Here is a 19,614-nt window from a genome sequence, read left to right as displayed (position 1 = left end):
CCCATCAGTAAAACCAGCACTGTTGCCCATTAGACCACTGGACCCCGATTCCTTTTTCCAAAATGAATCCCCCACCCCTTCTGCCATTCCCTTGGGTGTCAGTAGAGTGGGGTGGCAGATGGGACAGACACAGAGCTGCCCCATGAGACCAACCCCCCCCCCCTCCCCCCCCAACAAAATACACACACGTGTGCATTCACATATAGGTACACACATAAATGCATGCACACACACACGCTCAGACATACACACATGCACAAATTCATAAGAACAACACACACACTGTGCAAAGACACACACAAAGCACAGCAGCAGTGCTACACTGCTCCCCTGCCCCCAGACACAAACCTCATCTGCCAGCCTGCTGCTTTTGTCCGGACCACAGGAGTTTATGCTGTGAACACCGAGTGACGTCTCTGTCCCTGCCTCTCAATCTGTGCTCTGTCTACCTGTGTGTGTGTGTGTGTGAGGGAGAGAGAAAGAGAAACAGCTTTTTGGGATGAGAGCTGCAGCTAAAATGACATTTCCAAGACAATTTTCAATTCAAAAGTGATTACATGTCCCTCCTGTCATGCTGACACTGAGCTCCTGGTCCTGATTTATGAAAATATTCAGTTTTGAATACATTTTAAAGGTCATCAGTCATTTTTGCTTTTGAGTCCATGTAGAACTTCAGTATGTGCTGCTTTTAATCAAACCCTGACTAATGGAAACATTTACATTAAACACACCAACAACGATGTTGTTGGTTTGTTTGATGTTCTGTTATTGAATTTTGGTACCAGTGTCCCAACCTGGTTGTCCCACAGACTGTATCTTCAGGTAATTAAAGCAGAGAAGTTTTATTGCAGACTGTTGAGCAAATATAAACTAACTAAAGCAGCTATTGCTACAAAAAAACGTGGTTTCTTTTTTTCTTTCTTACTGTACATTGTTCAGTGTTGTTGGGGATGGTCCGACTCTGTTTTATGTAACGATCCCTCGTCTCCTCTGGGTGCGTTATTGACAATTAGCCAGATTAGAAGAGTGGGGATGTAATTTGGACCAAACGTATGTATTGGCTGTTTTTGCGCGCGCCTGTGTGAGGTGAGAAGGCCCCACGCTGGTGATTAATTACAGCCAGGCCCGCGTGACAGAGCTGGGAGCTCTCCCGGTGCTGTCTACTGCCGACATGCAGGGAAATCCAGCCTGGCTAATTGACCCGGCTTCTGTAAGGCCATCCATCAACCGTGGCCCGAGTGGCCCCGTAAGAAACACATTATTCAGAGGTAAGTTAGTTAACCAACTAGCGCTCCACCGTTCATTAATGGTATTAGCTTCCCTCCTGTCTGTCTCAGCAAACCAGCGCGTCGTGCGCTACAACACTGGAGGCATGCGCAATCAAAGCTAAGCTAGTGTAAAATGTTATTTTATGTGGTCGTTGTTGTTTTAATAGATTGTCCCCCGAAAACTTATACAAGTACAGAAGCTGAGGTTTCTAGACCCAAAGGAAACAGCAGAACACGCCAGTTTTTACCATTTGTTCCAGTGTTTTATCATCTAAGTTGCTAATTTGATGAAAAAACCCAAAGCAGTTTCACCGCACTTTTATGATTTATTTAGTTTACTTATTATTATTCTAGCACTTCTAACTTCTTAGAAAAAATATGAATGCAATCAAACAGTACTATATGAATTAATATTATTATTATTGTTGTTAATAAAAAAACACACAGGTGTAATAGCGTCCAGAGAAGTGTCTGGGTTGTGTGGTTATACCTTATACACAAAAATGGAGAACCACGAGGTCTCCGTTCTTCAGACCTGGCCTGGGCCCACATGTGCTTTCACTTGACCTCTTCCTACCCCCCACCCCATGCAGCAGACCCCCAGATATCTCACATGAGGAGAAGATATATGGAGACATATTTTAAAGTCAGCGAGCGGTGCGGGCGTTTGGATGTAAGCGGGAGAGATGATTTCTCATCCCCAGAAGGTGACTTTTCATACTGGAATCTTTCCCCAAATATCCGGTCTCCTCCCTCCCTGTGAGGTTTGCTGCTAAAGCAGAGAGTAATGCAGCTGGGTCACATCTAGATGTCACGGTGAAGTTATAGTTGAGTGTGTATACGTCTACGAAAGGGTGAAGGCATCAGAGTCTGTGAGCTTTGGGATTTATTGGAGCAGCGTGTAGACTTTGAATAAAAAATATGTATTCGGACTTATAAAAGCACATATTTGGTGATTTGAAGACTGGAGAGTGCTCATCCGCACCATTCATGATCATCTTCATTTATGCAAACTGTGGCTCATAAACTGTGAGTGTGAGGTAGCCCCATAGCACCACCTACCTGTGAAAGAACAGGGCTGGAGTTCCTCTTCCTTTGCCTCCTTTGCTCTTCTTTTAAACAGTCTTTGTGCTAGTTAGTCTACAGCTACAGCTGCTTTGAGCTACAGTTCAAAGCAGCAAATGTATTTAGTTAAAGTTTTACTCTTTTGTCTTTTTTAGCAGTTTCATTTGTGCTCAAATTTCTACCTGTGTAAATTTTATCAGTGTTGTAGCAGTGGCTTCTCATCAGTAGCAACACTATCACAACCGCCCCAAATAACCATTTTCTGTATCTTGGTGTCCTCTGTTTACCAGCATGCATAAATATGCAGAAGGATATCTAATCAAATAAATCCATTCATTAGGTGAGCTGCTGGTATTTCTGCTTTTGCATTAATTACATAGTCATTACCATATCAATTAGAGAAATCAGAGATCATGTAATTAAGGTTTAACCAAAAGCACCTGCTGCCTCTGAGCTGTGGTGTGTGTGTGTGTGTGTGTGTTTCCTTCACTCCTAATCTAATCTCTGGCCTTTGACAGGACTCCCCCTCATCAATCCTGAGCTGTCGGAATCCAGCTTCTGTTTTTTTAAAATTTTGTTTTGTTTTTGTTTATAGGGGTGTGCGGTGGCTGTGGCGGCGGTGTTTGGAGGGGGCGTCATGCAAAATGTTGTCATGGCGATAAAATTGATTGGCATGGACGCCTGATTAGAAAAGAATAATGGGAGACAGGTGGGAGGAGGCGGGCTGTACATCGAAAAGAACAGATTGGGACAAAGTGAGGACTAGCTGAGTGTCACGGGCACTGTCTATTTTGGCTCTAGTTACACCTTGTAAAAGATATCCAGTAATTACTCTCTAACGGTCCACAGAGGCTCTTCCTGTATTCTGAGGTGTCGGGGGTTTTAAATAGTACCAGCAGATGTTGTTTTGTTTGGCTTTAATGTGACTCAAACTAGAAGGATATGTCCACTATTTGTTACAGCAACAGATTCATTTCAACAAGTTCAAGAGGCAAGCGAGCTCCGACTACAGAGAGAGCATGTAAGCAGGGACTGTTTTTATAGTGTTAGTTCACCACCTGTGAGCAATAAGATGGATGGAGCAGTGAAGAGGATGGAGTGGGTCCACAGAAGGCATGTGTAGAAGGCATGTGTAAGGAAAACAAAAATACACATAGGTAAAGCGATAGGGTACACGATGAGATGAGAAATGACAGGAGTGGAAAAATAAGAGGAAGGGAATTGGACTCCGGGGGACCGGTCTCTACTGCTGGGGCAACACCAGCCTCCGGCCCTCCTCCTCCTTTGCATTTCCTGTTCTATTTCCTTCCTTCTCTTAATACTCCCTTTTTACCCCTCCAGCGCCTCCAGTCTGGTCAGTCAAACTCTGTTAACTGAACCAGTGAGAGGGAAAAGCCAGTTCAATAAATATGTTCAAGTTGATGATCAAATGAGCTGATGAAATATTCATTGTAGCTAGATTTCTTCTTCTCCTTCTAGAAATATCTGTGGTTAGATTATTTCTTTTATACTGTAACTTTATGTTTGTGCCCATAGATTTATAAATCTATGGGCACAAACATAAAGTTACAGTTATGTTCATAGGCTTTTGGAGAGCAACTGATTTAAAATCTGGTGTGGCGATGTACAGGCAAAAATACAAAAATATGTCATATTGTAAAATCTTATGGACCTGTCAGTGGCAGGCATAGGCAGTTATAAAACATTTCTGTGGTTTAGTTTTATTTTGTACAATATCACTGTACAAACTAGTAAACGATATAGGACGTTATCACAGATATATAAAGATTATTTCATCCTCTGAACTAAAGAGGAGAGGGACCATCTGGATTGTTATTACTGCTCAGTTCAAAAGCCTGCATGTCTGATCACATGGGGGTGCATTAATACCTATGCAACTGACAGGTAGCACATCTCAAAATCCTGAAAGGTACATCGTTTTTACAACAACATATACTCCCATTCAGATGTGTTTTTGAGGGAAGAACTTGTATATTTCAGCAAAGCAATGCAAAATTGCATACTGCATCTATTACAACAGCAGGGATTTAGACAAGAGTGCTGAACTGATCTGCCTGCCAACAGGTTCAATCTGATCGATCATGAAATGAAAAATACAGCAAAGCTGACAAAAGAGTGATGAGAAGTTAGAATCCATATCAGACAACATTCCTCTCACAACAGTCCAGCAGCTGGTCTCTGCAATTCCCAGATGTTTACAGACTTGTTAAAGGCAGAGTGGTAAACATGACCCTGTGCAAACTTTTTTGGAATTGGTGTTGCGTTACATAAGTTGTAGATCCTAATACTAGCAGAAGGCTTTTGTTTGATTACACAGCTGATAGCCTGCCCCTGATCATAACATTGGTGTTTCAGTCCGAAGTTCAGACAGCATCACTCAACAATCTTAACCATAGCTTTGTTATATATACTGCTCATCTGCCACTAGATGGCAGAAGTAAGCCATTCAGCAGTTGTAACTGTGATTTAAAGTATCACACAAGCCTGCCAACTGTCTTTTATGTTTCCAGTGTTTATTCAGTAGACAAGACGTATGTGAAAAATGCTCCAATCAGTCTTTTGAAAAATACACAGTGGGACAATTCTTTAGTCTTTCTGTAGAGCTGTTCTTCTGAGTTTTAAAGACAGAGAGCCTAATTCCTAAGAAAGTTTGTTTGTTCAGTTTTCTTCTGAAGTCTTTTTCTCAAATTCTGTGTCAGGCAGTGCCAGAGAAGTCACATTAATCACTGCACTAGCTTGTTAAATGATGTGAAAGTGGATGTCTCTGTACATAAACATAATGACGATAGAGGAAGACTCAGTACTCACTCAGAACAGTGAAAACAGGGGCAGAAACCCCAAGGCTAACAGCTCCTGTGGTTGGTGCATAGTGCACTATAGGAGGCCCGTCGATTGGTTTTTGCGTGTAAGGAAGAAACAGAGCATAGCTGTGCTAAAAAAACCTCTTTTTGCTGAAAACTAGAAGGAAAGAAGTTCCTGCAGCCTTTAACGTCTGCTCAGAAGCTCAGGTGTCTGCCAAACAAACACCAAACAAAATAGAGACAAAAAAGACTATTTGGAAGTGTCTTTTAAAACAAGTATCAAAAAAAATCTTCTGAATTTATCCACATGGACCATGTGTATTGATATAGTGCGCTTTCCTGTGCACAAGCGCCCCCTGTTGCTGATTGTTGCATTTCAGGGCGCTGAATACAGAACAGTCAGAGAGTAACTTTGACAAAAAGTTTATTGGAAAAGTTTGTTATTAGACTTTAATCCCTTATTAAATTTACCATGGAAGACAAAACAGTGTAACTCTTCTTCTGTTGTACCACTTTTTCCACAGCTGCTGTTGTTTGTTCAGTCAGACCTTCACTAAAATAACCCACAAAAACTAAGAAAGTCTCTGTAAGCTATTTTTTGCAATACAATTCTAAATTTCCCCCCTGCATAATAAAATGCTAGCGAACATAATGTAATTGTTTTAATCACCAGACGAGGCCAAACAGCTGGGAACAGCACAGTATTGTGTTGCCTGCACGCTGCTGAGCTCACAGCACACAACAGTGGTGGTTCTCAGTCAGCACAAGCCGTGTATTCCCATTCGGTGAGACTGTGATATTCACTTCCCACTGTGAAACCCTACGACTGCTCTGAACTGCTGTTCTCACCACCGAGCTGGTGACACTGCTATGTCAGTGTCACTCGTGGCATATTTACACTGATCCCTGGTCTGCATACTTCCCTCAAATGCTGAGCCAAGTCAGATGAGCCCTTTAGATGAGGTGGCAGGATGCCCGAGCAACAGCACAGTGTGGACATGAAGCCTACCCTCGCTTTGTTGCCTGCCATATGGCTCTCCAAATCAGTGCTATTTCTGCTGGTACAGATCCAGTAGAGAGGAGAGAAAAGGAGAGACACATTGTGTGTGTGTGTGAGAGAGATTTTTCAAAGCAAAGTTTCAGATTTCTGAATTAACTGGATTAAACTTGTCTTCATGCTCCACCAGCCATAACAACTGCTGGGGACAAGCAAAACACTCATTAATAAAATGACATTAATGTCATTAGCAGTTGCTTGGGATCCATTTAGGATTAAGGTATTTGGATTATGTGGACGAAATAAATCTAAGAAATTAGATTCCTTGACCTCAATAAAAAGGTCATTGAGGTCAAGGAAAGGCCTATAAGAAAACTGATAAAGAATTAGAAAAGGACGACTTTACATTAGTGTCCTTAACAATGTGACACCAGGTGTTTGGGGTGCTGAAACTACAACGTGCAGAACATGGACTACAAATCACACATCTTACTTCACCACACTGTGCTGGCCTTACCGTATATGTATTTGCAGGACTTCCCTTTCAAGAGAAGGACATTCAAATGAATCACACAAATGCAATTTATCAGCGCAATTTACTAAGTCTCATGCTGAAAAAAAAATGGCTGTTGCAGTTGTGATAGTTGCTTTTAGAGGTGTTTATTTGCAATCAGATGAGGAGATGTTGTCAGAATGAGTGCAACTGACTTGGATTCCTCATGTTGAGTGTTCAGAGCCCAGACTCACTTGTTTCTGTTCCTCAGCAATTTGGAGATTATGTTCTGCAAGCTGTTCATTCTCATTTACGTGCCCCACCCTCCCTCCCTCCTTGTTATCAATTCTTTAACTTCTTCATTTCTATTTAGTACATGGGGATCTGCCAGGCCCGGGAGCCATCGCCAATCCCTTCCCCTTCCCCAAACCGCAGCTCAATTCATGTCAAAGCTTTCACTTTTACCTACTGAAACGCTGTCAAACCTAAAATGAGGATGTGGGCCCAGCTATTGAAACTGGGATTTTGATGAAACAGAGCAGAAAGAGCAGTCTTCTGTGGTCCAGTTTTAGTGAGCTTTAGTGAACTGTAGCCTCAGTTTCCTGGTCGTAGCTGACAGGAGTTACACCTGGTGTGGTCTTCTGCTGCTGTAGTCCATCTGCTTCAATGTTTAATGTGTTGTGATCTCAGAGATGTTCTGATACTGTTACTGTTCCCATTCTATCAGCTCAAAGCAATTTCTCCTCTGACCTCTAGCATCAACAACCCATTTTTACCCAGAGATCTGCCACTCACAGAATATATTGTTTTTACTGAGAATGAGCCAAGATTGTTGTATTGGAGAATCCCTTAAACCACCTTTCTTCCCCATTTGAACTTCAGCAGCTCGTCTTGACTGTGTCTACATGCCGACATGTATTGAGCTACTGTCTGTTGATTGACTGATTAGATATTTGCTCCTACAAGCAGTTGATAAGGTGCATGAGTGTATATCAGTTCAATGAACAAATTTTCTGATTCATTTGAGTCTTTCTTTGACATCTTAGGCTGTGCTGGTGTCACACATCACTTGATTTATTGTATGTTGTAACCCTGCTCACCTTACTTGAAAATGTAGACTTGCTTATAAAGACACGCAGAACTTCAGTGTTTAAACAGCAATAACTGAATTTTGTTTTACTCATACAGTTAGAGGGACAAGGTGTTCTTCTTTACGTGCCGCATTTCAGGAGAATATGATGGAAATGACAACAAAGCAACTCCAATAAAGAAAGGAAAACATTTAATAACCGAGTGAAGCAGATGAAAGGTTTTCTTCATGTTTTCAGTTATTTGAAACTCACAAAAACATCGAGATGTGCCCGTTGATGAATGCCTCTCCACTGAAACCCAAATGATTACTAGTCAAAAGAGCAACTGAAGTAAAAGTTAATAAGTTGCTATTTAAAGGTTATTGAGATAAAAAGGAGAATACTTAAGAGGAAGAAGACTCCCATAAGAATGCACTTTGGCTTCCTTTCATTTTCATTACTCACATTCACACAAACAGACGAAAAAAGAAAAATGTTTTCTGGCACTCATATTGTAGAGAATATTTACCAGTCAAAAGCAACGTGTGCTCGTGCATTTGAAATCAGTTGCAAGTGTTACTTTAGTGAAATTGTCAGCGTGATGTTAAACAATATTCTAGTTTGGATCTATCTGCATGCATGGAAGTGTATATGTTGGAATGAGTGTGTGTCTGTATGCTGGAAGGCGTGTACTTATCTTTAAAGCTAGAACAAAAACAAGGAGGAAAGAGAAAATATCACTCCAGTTCTCAGCTCCAAGTAAAATACTGAGCTGAATTTAAAGTATTAGTGAGCTTTAGTGAACTGTAGCCTCAGTTTCCTGGTCGTAGCTGGTCATGTAACGATTATGCATCGTTACATGACTTGGGTTCTAAAAATATATTTGGGATGTTTAATGGATACAGACCCAGTAGGACGTTAAGGTCATGTAGCAGTGCACAGATCTGAAACCAAACAGGGTAATAAGGCATTTAGCTGCTATGCTGCCCACAGCTTGAACCACCTCTACAACAACTCAACTACTTTTTTAAAAAAGAAGCTAAAAACAGCTTTATTCACAAGTGGTTTAAACTAAACAGATAGCTGTACTGGGAAATATAATAATATTTTTTATTTTTGTTCTTTTTATTGTTGTTGCTGTTACTACTACTCGTATTATTTCTGCCTTTATTACCTCATTTATTTTTGGTTTTAATTTTATCTTGTAAAGCAAGTGTTTGAAAGGTGCTATATAAATAAACTGGCTTTGCTTTAATGTGTTCCTTTTATTCAAACTGTAAAGCATTTTTTTTATCATTGTTATTACATTTAGAATTACATTCAACCTGCTCATTTGGTCTTGTGATTATATCTGAAAGATGTCTTCTCCCATCAGTGCAGTGCTGACATATGCAGTCCCATGTTGTGGCTCAGACTTGTCTGTGTACTGCAGTGCAGTGTTGAGCTTCCTCACACTATTGTAAAAGTCTCCTACGGGGGGCACTATGAGCCGTGGTGTAGTTTTATGGATTACTCCCATTTCTGCCATACTTGATATCTCTGCCTCAGCAGTGCTTCCACTTTTGTTTCTTTAAAATTTCAGTCAAATTCATTCTTTTAAATGTTATTATATTAAAGTATGTTGTTTTTAAATGCCCCTCATGATAAAAAAAAGATGCACAGCAGGTTTGTACCAGGGTCTTACATCTTTGTCTACTGCAGTCCTACCTACTCATCAATAGAGGGTGCTGTTTAACTTCTATATATGTTGCCTTTTCAATTCACTACCAGCCGTAAGCTGTTTCACATGGCTAAAAGGACAGCATTATGATCCTTTGATCTGCTTGAAATCACATAATGGTCCTCAGTATTCACCCATATTGTTTTAGCACAAGCACAGCAGCTGTTTGGTTCATCTCCTCATCTTATTTTGGCTGAAAGTGACTAACGCTGCTGCTAAAATAACTCCACAGTCGATGGTGCAGAGGATGGCACAGGCTCGCAGAATACTGTTTCTCACTGTAGGCTGTGGACCGATGCCAGCAAACACACTGGAGACTCTCCGTATTAGAACTGTTGAGGTGGATTCAACATGAGCAGCATATTGAAAACCAGCAGCACAGTTAGCTGTATCTGTACATGAGCTGCTGTTGCTATCAATGACCCTGAATATGACTGATGCAAAGCAATAAACAACATTATTAGCTTCCCTGTCATTGCTGCCATGTTTGATCTGACGAAGCCTTTGTTTGAAAAACGGCTCTGTGACTTGTCCCAGTTGAGAGAGACTAAATTAGAGCAGGAAATTAGAATTTTGTCCCAAGAGTTTCACCTGTAGCATGACTGTAGAAATTAGTGTAACGCCGTGTCTCTGAAGCATGAGTGGGAAGAAAGCTCAGTCTGAGGACTGTCTTCTCACTTTTTAATTGTACCTTTTGACCTGCCGTATAGTTTCACCTGCTTCCAGCAAATAATTAGGGGTCAAGTTTTAAGTTCAGACATGTCACATGTCCAAAATACTTGACTGACTTCCTGCGTTGCATAGCAAGGTTAGATACAGTATGCTTCCATGTGTTGAATAGGCTCTCTCTTCTGTCTCTTTTCACTGTAGTGAGTTTGTGTTTATGTGCCTCTGCCGGGTCCCGTACACTGTTTTTAGAGGAGCAGTGGAGCGGGTAATGTGCTGGCGGGTGCTGGCCGTCACACTGAAGGGAGCTTGGGCAGTAGCTGTGTGTTTCTTTCTATCCCTAGGTCCACACAACCTGTCCCTTTGTGTCTTAGGCAGGACCACCCCCGGGGGCAGTCCTTATTCACTGGGTGCACTCAGAAACACAAAAAATGCCTTTTCAAAAAAAGCCTTATTCTTGTGTTTTTACACTCTTCAGGCATATTAATACAGAGCATATTAACGAAAAAAATATGACTTACATTCGTGCACGTTTGGAAGTGGTCCATCATGTTTGTAGAGCATGGCATTACAGCTGGTATCCTAAAGTTTGATTGTTTTTGTGAAACAGTTGCTTGGTGTCACATTCTCATGTTCCTCAGTTATTTTAACCACCTTTGCCTGCCTTCTATATACACTCAGGAAAAATGGTTCGAGCATGTCAAAATTCCATGGCTATGTGGCAAAGATCATAAAATATGACTTGCCGTAGAAGGAAGGTTTTATGAATCCCATTCCTCTGAGTCTCCCGAACAGAATCTCCTAACGCCACCAAGCAACAAATACTCAGAAATCTGCTGGGTTGTCCTAGTCACAGGAAGAAACACAGAAATCTTCAGTGACCAAACTGAAACAGACTTACGGAGAGGTGAGGTGAAGACTACCGCAGTTAGATAACGCTCAGGTAAAAACTGAAGGTCAGACCCCAGCTTAAATGGCAGACAGCTGATGACAGTGACAGGCTCCGAGCGAACAGCAGAACTCCTTCCACATGTGAGAAGTAAACTATGGACCCCGATCAGAAACTATCACCAGGATCCCATGAAGCCGAAACATGTGGTCTGTGATGAGTTGGGCTGTCTCCAAACAGAAGCTTGGGAAGGGTAATGAAGTGTGCTGCTTTAGAGAATCGTTCTACAGTGTTTAAAATGACTGTGTTACCTGCAGCTGGTGGAAGGCCAATGATGAAGATCAGGGAGCTATGAGGCCAGAGACATCCAGGTGTGGGTAGTGGTCGAAAAAGTCTAACAAGAGAACTAACAACTTTTCAGCCCAAGGAATAATCAGCCAGTTAGCAGGACCGCTGCCAGGGTTCATCCTGCTGGGTGTTCCGGAACAGAGACTCACTCTGCCAGGTAAGTTAACCAACTATACAGGAATGCCCTAAGTGGGTGTTAGACCGAATTTTCCACTCATCGCCTTCTTGGATCCGTACCAGATGATAGACATTCTGAAGATCCAACTTGCTGAACACAGTAGCTCCCTGTAATAACACAAAGGGAGAGTTGAGAAATGGCAAAGGGCATTTATTTTTAGCAGTGATGTCATCAAGTCCTCAAAAATCAGTGTACATAGAGTCTTGTCCTTTACTTCAACGGAAGGCCCTGCCCCTAGAAGAGAGGATGATGGACGGATAATGCCAGTGAGCTAGTGATGCATAGCTTCAGGTTTGGAAGCTTCAGGTTTGAAAAGACTAACCTACTTGTTAGAAGTGGTGTTCCTGGGAAAGAAATCTATGGCGTAGTTGTACAACCGATGAGGTGAAGAGACGGTCTTTGCGGAATACCTCTGCAAGATATGGTAAGCAAAGGCACCACAGAAAGATCAGGCAGCTCGGGTAGTTTTCTGGCGGGGCCGTAGATCCTAGAGGAAAAGCAGACTTGAAACAAAACTGGTGACAAGACAGACTCTATCCCATGATGGCATTCTTTTCCCAGTCAATTTGGGGGTTATGTTTGCTGAGCCATGGGTGTCCAAGGATGAGTGGATTATTAGGTGCTTCAGAAATGTATAGCTGAATGTGTTCGTTATGGTTACCAGACAAGATGATTTACAGGGAGTATGCGATGACTGATATCTGGGCGACGGGTGCCATCAAGGGAGGAAACATGAAGAGGTTCAGGTAATGCTTGAGGGGGAGGCTGAGTTCTGCAGCCAGAGCCCCTTTGCTCAAGCATGGAGTTAATGAGAGCCTGCAGGGGGTGTGAAAGAGACTGGAAGGAGAGCTTAGCAAAGACAAGCAAATCAAGTAGGGATGAATTATTTTCAGTTTTGCCCACCAGTATCCATACTGTCACTGCCGGGGGCTCTTTTTTGGCCGACAAAGATGCATGTTAATTAAATGGGTCACTAGGGGTACTCACCTGCATCTCGGGCATTCTAGCGAGGAGAGATCGGTACAACAGAGCTGCATCGGTTATTCTCCATGGTCAATCCAAGTTTGGGGTCCCAGGCTCTTCCGGGGCAGGTCCTTTGGAGCCGGAAGCACTGCGTCATAGGGATGCACAGGCGCGTCCAGAAGAGGGTGGAGATCCCAGGAGGATCCCACCCCTGTAAAGTAGGTCAACACACCTACACACAGAGCAGAAAGCACAAATACAGAGAGAGAGACAAGGAAAACAAAGGGTAAAGAGAGAAATGGTGGAGACTCATAGGAGGACTCGAGGACCATGACAAATACTGCATAACTAATCAGTAATTATAGTAAATTTTTCTACACAGTTCCCTATTTTTTTAAATCTAACTGGACACTATATAACAGTGTTTATTTAAAGTTTTAGATTTAACCCTTAAGAATCCTGCCTGTCTTTAGTTATTTGTTTTTTTGGTGTTTCTGTATTGAATTTTTGATGCACGAAGTGAAACAAGTAGGGTCATACCAGCTAATAGACCCTGAGCATTGTTAATAATTCACTTCTTTACCTTTAAAACTCACAGCGTGCTGTCGCAGTATGCTTCGGGCCGTTGTCCATCTGCACTGTGAGGTGCCATGCAATTACTTTACTGCATATGGCTGAATCCGAGGACTGTACACTTCACAATCCATCTGACTGCTTTTGTCTTGTGTCACATAATCAATAAACACCAGTGACCCAGCGCCATTGGAAACAATACATACCCATACATCACACTGGTGAAAGTGATGTAGTATTAGTAGTTCAAATAATAAAGAGATCCAAGCCTTTTCTTTATTTTTCTCTACCTAACATTCCAGTACAGGTTCAACCGCTTAGATATAGATGTTGTGAAGAGGTTCTGTCAATCTTCCGCCAAAATGTACAGAACTGTTGATGCAGCCCCTCATAATGCCCCACCTATCTGACAGTTTTTTTTGTGTTTGTGTGGCCATGAGCTCTCCTGTTTGAGCTCTTTTGCTGCATATTTGTGGGTTCAACAGCTTCCAAATGGAAATGCCACACTTTGAATCAACTACAGACCTTTTTAAATTTATGAAGAGATATTTAAGAAATGGCTCCCATTTGGCCATGAAACAACTTTCAAAAGAATTGTGCAATTATCCAAAAATAGGAAAATGTGGATAAATGGTTACGATTAATTAGTGATTATTGTAATATTTTTCATAGAATCCTTAAAGTCGGCACCTTATACCCATATTCATCATATTTGTCAACTCGAAAGTGTCTTTGTATACAGCTGAAACCACAAAATTATTTGTGTTGAAAAATGCAATTCCCAGCCAAAAAAACGTCTCACACTCTCATATTTCACTGGGTCGCCTTTAGCTTTGATGACAGCATTCAGTTTGGCATTGTTTCAGTGAGCTTATTCTATGTTACTGCATTTATTTCCATCCAGAGTTGCATTAATCTGTCACCAAGATCTTGTGTTGTTGATGTAGAGTTGGACCGCTGCGTGAACTCTTCCAAAGACTCTTAGTGGGTTTAAGGTCTGGACACTTCCTGCACCGCTCTTTCACAATTTGAGTCAAGTGAATTCTGACATCATCATCTTTGAACATGCCCGTGCAATCAGGGAAGAAAACGTGATCATTCTGCTATGTCAGGTAGTCAGGTGACCCCATTTTTTTGCACATAACGTTGCTGTACCTTTGACTAGCTGAAGCAACCTCAGATCATAAACCTGCCGTGATTGGTTGATTATCTTATAACCATAAGTACCTTATTTTACTTTCTAAAGCAGGCCGTGTGTATTTAGATTGATCTGTTTGCTGTCGGTTTCTACTGATTTCAGCATAAAGCAGTTACATGTGTCCTGTGAAACTGCACTCTGTCAGAACCTTTTGTCTAATATGAAACACTGTTTGTTAATCAGGAAGATTTTCCATATTTCATGGGTATGGGATGCCCTCTTGTCCACAGGTTTTGACTAGGCACTGCATTGAATGGTAATGCAACTATAACTGGTCACAGTAGGTGTGTTGAAGTCCAATGTAAAACTGCCCATCCATTCACTCGACAAGTGGTTAACAATACCAGTCTGGCTGCCCAAGCAAAAAAAAAAAAACCCTCCTTATTATCAGGGCAGTCAGTCCTGCTGGTGACTCATTCAGACACATTCCCCAGGGGTTCAGTATTGTGATGGATCTCTTGTCACAAAGCTGTCAGCCTGTCTGTGTTTGTGTTTGTTTCATAGCTAGGGCACACGAGCAAGTGATTTGTTTAGTAGCATTGCAGACAGAGGAGAATATCACCACTCCTATTCATTAGCATGCTGCAGTGTGGAGAGAGAGCAAGCTGCTATCAGATCAGGGAAAGCCATGGCTGGAGAGCAGAGAAAAACATAGTTATGGATAAATCTTAGCAAGTGCAGAGATGTGGGCTGGGGGCAGCCAAAATGCCTCACAAATTGGTGTTATTTTCAAAGATAATCAGTGTATGATTTATTTAATTCATGGAAGATTACATTTCTTTCTAATACAAGTCACTCCTTAAATGAGAAGCTGTTAAGAAATGTAAAAATAGAAAATTTTTATGTGATGATATAGTAAAGAAGTGTGCAATGATATCTTGGCTGTTTTATGTGTTTTGTAATGACTTGTTTTGAAATAACTAATGACGGATAATAAAATAAGCCAAAATTTAAGATGCAAAAAAAAACAGCCATTCACCAGCTGTCCCTCTCCTGTGTGTGTTTGTGGGGGGGGGGGGGGGGGGGGGGGGGGGGCACTGAAGCACATGTGGTGGCATGTGTGTGCTGTGTTTGTGTGTCTACAATATCAGTGTGAACTGTATGTGTGATGTATAGCAAGCTGGGCAAAGAGAGATGTTAAATGATCGTTTCTGCCTGCGTCAGCAGTTTTGTGGGGTGGAGGAAAGATGAGGGGGAGAGAGAGAGGGAGAGGAGAAACCAAGAGAGGAAGAGGGAGAGAGCAATATCAGTAAACAGGTGCCAGCTCCATGCTCGCTCTCACAGTGTACATGAGAAGCTGTTTTTACTACAGTAAATATACTGCCCTTTGTCTTTTATTGTATGCAAAACTGTGAGAGGAGATTCAAGGAGAGGGAATCAGGAACTCACAATAGCCAGTCAAGCAATGATGGGGAATTTAGACATTTAATGCTCCCAGCATCATTCTTATATACAAAAGCATACTGCACCAACATCCTTGCTTGGGTACCAATTCTGTCTGCTGCAGCGCCTGAACAGTGGAGAGGGAGGAGGGAGCACAGACAGAGAGAGAGGGGGAGAGAGAGGTAAACAAGTAAGAGGCAGCTTTTCCCTCATGCATGTTTTAGTTTTTTAGTTTTTTCTTTTCTTTTCTCTGGTTTCCTGGACTGTGTGTATGTTTATGAGTGATGGTGTGATTGGCTGTGGGGACGACGGGTTCGCTGTGCAACCTGGTGATCCTACACAGATGGACACGCAGCAGGACCAGGAGATACTGAGAAATTAAATGCTGGAAAAGGAAACGAAATCAATGCAATGTGAGGAGGAAGAGCTGACTTTGATTTAAAGCGGCTCAAGCTATTTCTTAACTGACTGTCAGTTCATCCCTTTTTAATCTTTGTTGACGCGCGCATGTTACTGTGTGTGTGTGTGTGTGTGTGTGTCAGGGTGGGTGGGTCGAAGCAGTTTCACAATACATTAAAGCAGTGAACAGAAGAGAGATGTAGGGAAGGAAAACAACTGAAAAAGAAGGAAAACCTGTTTGTTTGCTGTTATCCTTTTCTTCTCCACAGAAACGAATGGAGACCAGAAAGGAGGAGAGCAGAGGAATTGAACGGAAGAAGTGAGAGAGCAGGAGAGTGCAAGCATCAAAGCAGGAGCGAGAGAGAGGGAGGGAGGGAGAGAGAAAGAGAGCTGCGCTGCAGTAGCATCCCACAGCAGACGGATGAGGACTGCCGGTGTGTTTGTGTGTGTGTGACTGCACTGCTGAAGAGGAGGAGGAGGCAGAGGGTGAGCACGCTCGCACACTTTGCAGGGCCATAGAGGAGCACACAGCGGCAGCGCTAGTGTTGGCCCACGCCAGGTAAAGTGCCAGTGCCGTCGACCCGCAAACCACTGCTGTAAGATCTGGACACGCCAACGCCACCGAGACCCCGACTACCAACGCCATGGCACAAGCGGCCAAACATCTTCGTAAGAACAAGGATTTAGAAGCTCTAGCAGAGCAGGAGCGCAAAGAGAAGGAGGAGGAGAGGGTCAAAAAGAGGAGTCGGTCACGGGATAAAAAGCGCAAGGTACTGGGATATTCACAGGTGGGGTAGTCAGGGGTGGGGTGGGGCGATGGGGTTGGCGTGAGGAGGGGAGGTGTAGCCTGGAGAAGGGGGCAGGAAGGTTGAGACGCCCCCCTCACTTCTTCTTGTTCTTCTGTCATGCTATGGTCAGGGGTGCTGGGGCACACATGGAAACCTGGTGATGAGCGTGTTTCTACTGTGTGTACACAGTCTCCCTGCACACATGTATGTCCTGTGCATACAGACACGGGGAAACGGTATAACACACTGCATGCTTTCCTACTCCTCTGGACTGCTTTATACCTGCTTTATTGACTGTCCTGTCTGAGCCGTCTGATAAGGCAGAGTAGTACTCTATCTCTCACTGTGTGACAGTCCCTCTTCACATTTCTGTCTTGTGCTCCGTCTCTTCTTTTTTCTTTGTTTTTTTTACACTGCAGTAAGGTATTAGTGAGCAGAAATCTGACTAAAGTGCTGATCTTCCATGAGGACCATAACCTGCCTGTTTTTCCAAAAGCATGTTCTTGTTTTCTGTCCATTATTTTCTCTGTGTGGCACTGTAATTACTGCAGAGCAGTACCTGCAGGCTTCTGACTGAGAAGTACCAGGCAGAGCTGGCAAGGTTCGTTGTAAACAATAAATCTTTGCTCCGCCAGTCACCGACTGCAGAGAAATATCATCCAGTCTACTTTATGCCTCTGGTTGCTTGTCGCCTTTTGCTCAAACTCATTAATGAAAATGAGTCATCCGCAGATTGTGTATTGATGGCAAATTGGTCCTCGGTAACCGAGTCCAGCCGCCCTGTGAGCCAGCTCTGTGCCAGGCTGGCTGTAAACCAATCTGATGCTGATGCAGTAGAGACAGGAACACAGTACAGCTTCCACTCTCCCACAGAAGGAAGACAGGACTGTAAGGCTGATATACGGATCCGGTTTTTCTTTCTTTTTTTTGTGTGTTCTATACAGGTAGGGTGACAAGGTTATTAGGTGTATTTGAGAAAAAGACACAGAGGAAAACAGAGAGAGCTTTAGGTGAATGGAAGGTGGTATGACTCAGATACACCTGGGTGGTTTTCTGTCAGCAGGGGCTCGCTATTTAACTGTTTTTGTTGGAGAGTCAGACTCGTTGCACAGACACACACGGCACCGCGTAGCCTGCAGTGACTGATGCGAAGGAATGAGTTAAAGTTTCATCACATTCTTCACCTGTTTAACTCATCAAGACCCGATACAGCACAGGGGTACATGTGTATATTTACACAGCCTTCGTACTTAATAGCTACACACGGACATTACAACCAGAGGGTGAATGCCAGTGCACAGATGCCTTTGTGCATGTCTGGTATGTGTATGTGTGTGAGTGAGTGCAGCGTATGCATGTCTGGAAGGATGAGGTTTAAGAAGAGAGAGCCTGCAGCTCTAACCGTTGGACGAAACATGGACGAGATGTCTGACGGTGCTAATGCAGAATAACTTTGACTGAAAGAGTGTAGTTTCAGAGGATCCCATATCACTTACGTAACCATGCAGCTTAAGTCTTTCAAATAAGCTTCCTCACTCCTTTCCACCTCCCCTCTCAATCTCTCTTCCTTTTTTAAACACCGGCTTATAGCATTCCTGGTTTCTGGAACAGATGTTAACACTGGGGAAATTCTCTTCTCCCTTCATCTTCCTTTGTTTCCTTTCTGATGCGTGTAGCTACCTCTTCAGTTTCTGCACTCTGTAATACAGTGAGTGTTATTCCTTATCCCACTTCGTAGCTCACAAAGAAAACAGCCAACACCTGTTCTTTTTTTTGGTGGCTCAGGAGTGCTTCTATCCTTGCTTTGCACAGAAGGTCAACTCTTTGTGGCAGGACTGCATTTTTTTTATTTCTGAACATTTAACACTCATGAATGATCATCATATTTTTCCGGCTGCCTTTAAGCAAGAGTTTGGGGGCAATTTAATCAAACATTTGTTTGTATGAAAAATCACTCTTAGCTTCTTTGATTAAGGAGTGATTCAGTTTATGGTGTAAAGGATCATTTATTGTTCTTTGGGTATTTTTTACTTTAATAGACGGAGTACAAAGCTCTGAAAGGGAGGCAGTGTTCACTGCTCTTTGGGAACATTTTGAGTCTACTGAGTATAATGGCATCAGTTTTTAGCAACATTTATTCATTTGTCTTTAAAAACATAACTTGATTTGCTAACTGTTATATTTATCTTCCGTGTTGGTTTAATTTTGAGATGTTTTGGGTGGTTTGACGTACGTTGACCTTAATGATTGTTCCCACCGTGTCCCAGTGAGGACACAATGATCTGTCCTCGTCATTAAAAGGTGAAAGTGCATTTTTAACTGGCTTCTCAGTGTAGTGGCATTATGCAGAACTGGTCAGTTGCTGAGCAGTTTATAATGTTGTCCTCAAATTACTTTTATTGATGAGTTTGCTCCTCTTGAAAAATGAGCATTGTCAGGATGTGAACAAAGCCCCATTGTCCCAGTCAGCACCTCTTTTCACCTCATTCAATGTGTGCGTTTGTATCTACATTTATACCTGCTTTAATGTGAAGTGGCTGAACTGGTGACAGTGGCCCTGAAGTATGAAATAGTGGTTTGTTGCATTGCTTGGACACCAGACAGTGCATTTAGTGTGGGCTGTTTACTTTTCTAGAGTTTAAGGACTGCTCCAAGTTCACTGGAAAAAAACACTGGAAATTTAGTGTATATCTAAATGGGTATTAAAGATAAAACGTCCTTTTATTTATTCATTTATAGTTATTAGCCTTATTTTCCCTTGGATAAAAAAAATATTTTCAGCTTAATTGTAGTA

At 42.4% G+C, this 19,614-nt stretch overlaps 1 protein-coding gene across 9 annotated transcripts in view; it reads left to right on the top strand.

Moving 5' to 3' along the window:
* Positions 1-16,329: 16,329 nt before the first annotated feature.
* Positions 16,330-19,614, top strand: part of ank1a (ankyrin 1, erythrocytic a) — an 89,641-nt gene continuing 86,356 nt past the window's right edge. For 4 of the 9 annotated variants that reach the window (XM_087849138.1, XM_087849136.1, XM_087849137.1 and 1 more), the window contains exon 1: positions 16,333-16,802. In XM_087849138.1, coding sequence (XP_087705264.1) covers positions 16,677-16,802 — 126 coding nt within the window. In that variant the 5' untranslated portion in view covers positions 16,333-16,676. Of the gene's footprint in view, positions 16,803-19,614 lie in introns of all 9 variants that reach the window. The other 5 variants (XM_087849139.1, XM_087849140.1, XM_087849141.1 and 2 more) reach the window with 5 other exon arrangements.

This window comes from Neolamprologus brichardi, chromosome 12 (genome assembly GCF_056152115.1).
Source record: "Neolamprologus brichardi isolate AB-2024 chromosome 12, ASM5615211v1, whole genome shotgun sequence".
Taxonomy (NCBI): domain Eukaryota; kingdom Metazoa; phylum Chordata; class Actinopteri; order Cichliformes; family Cichlidae; genus Neolamprologus; species Neolamprologus brichardi.
This window is presented reverse-complemented; position numbering and strand designations above follow the sequence as displayed.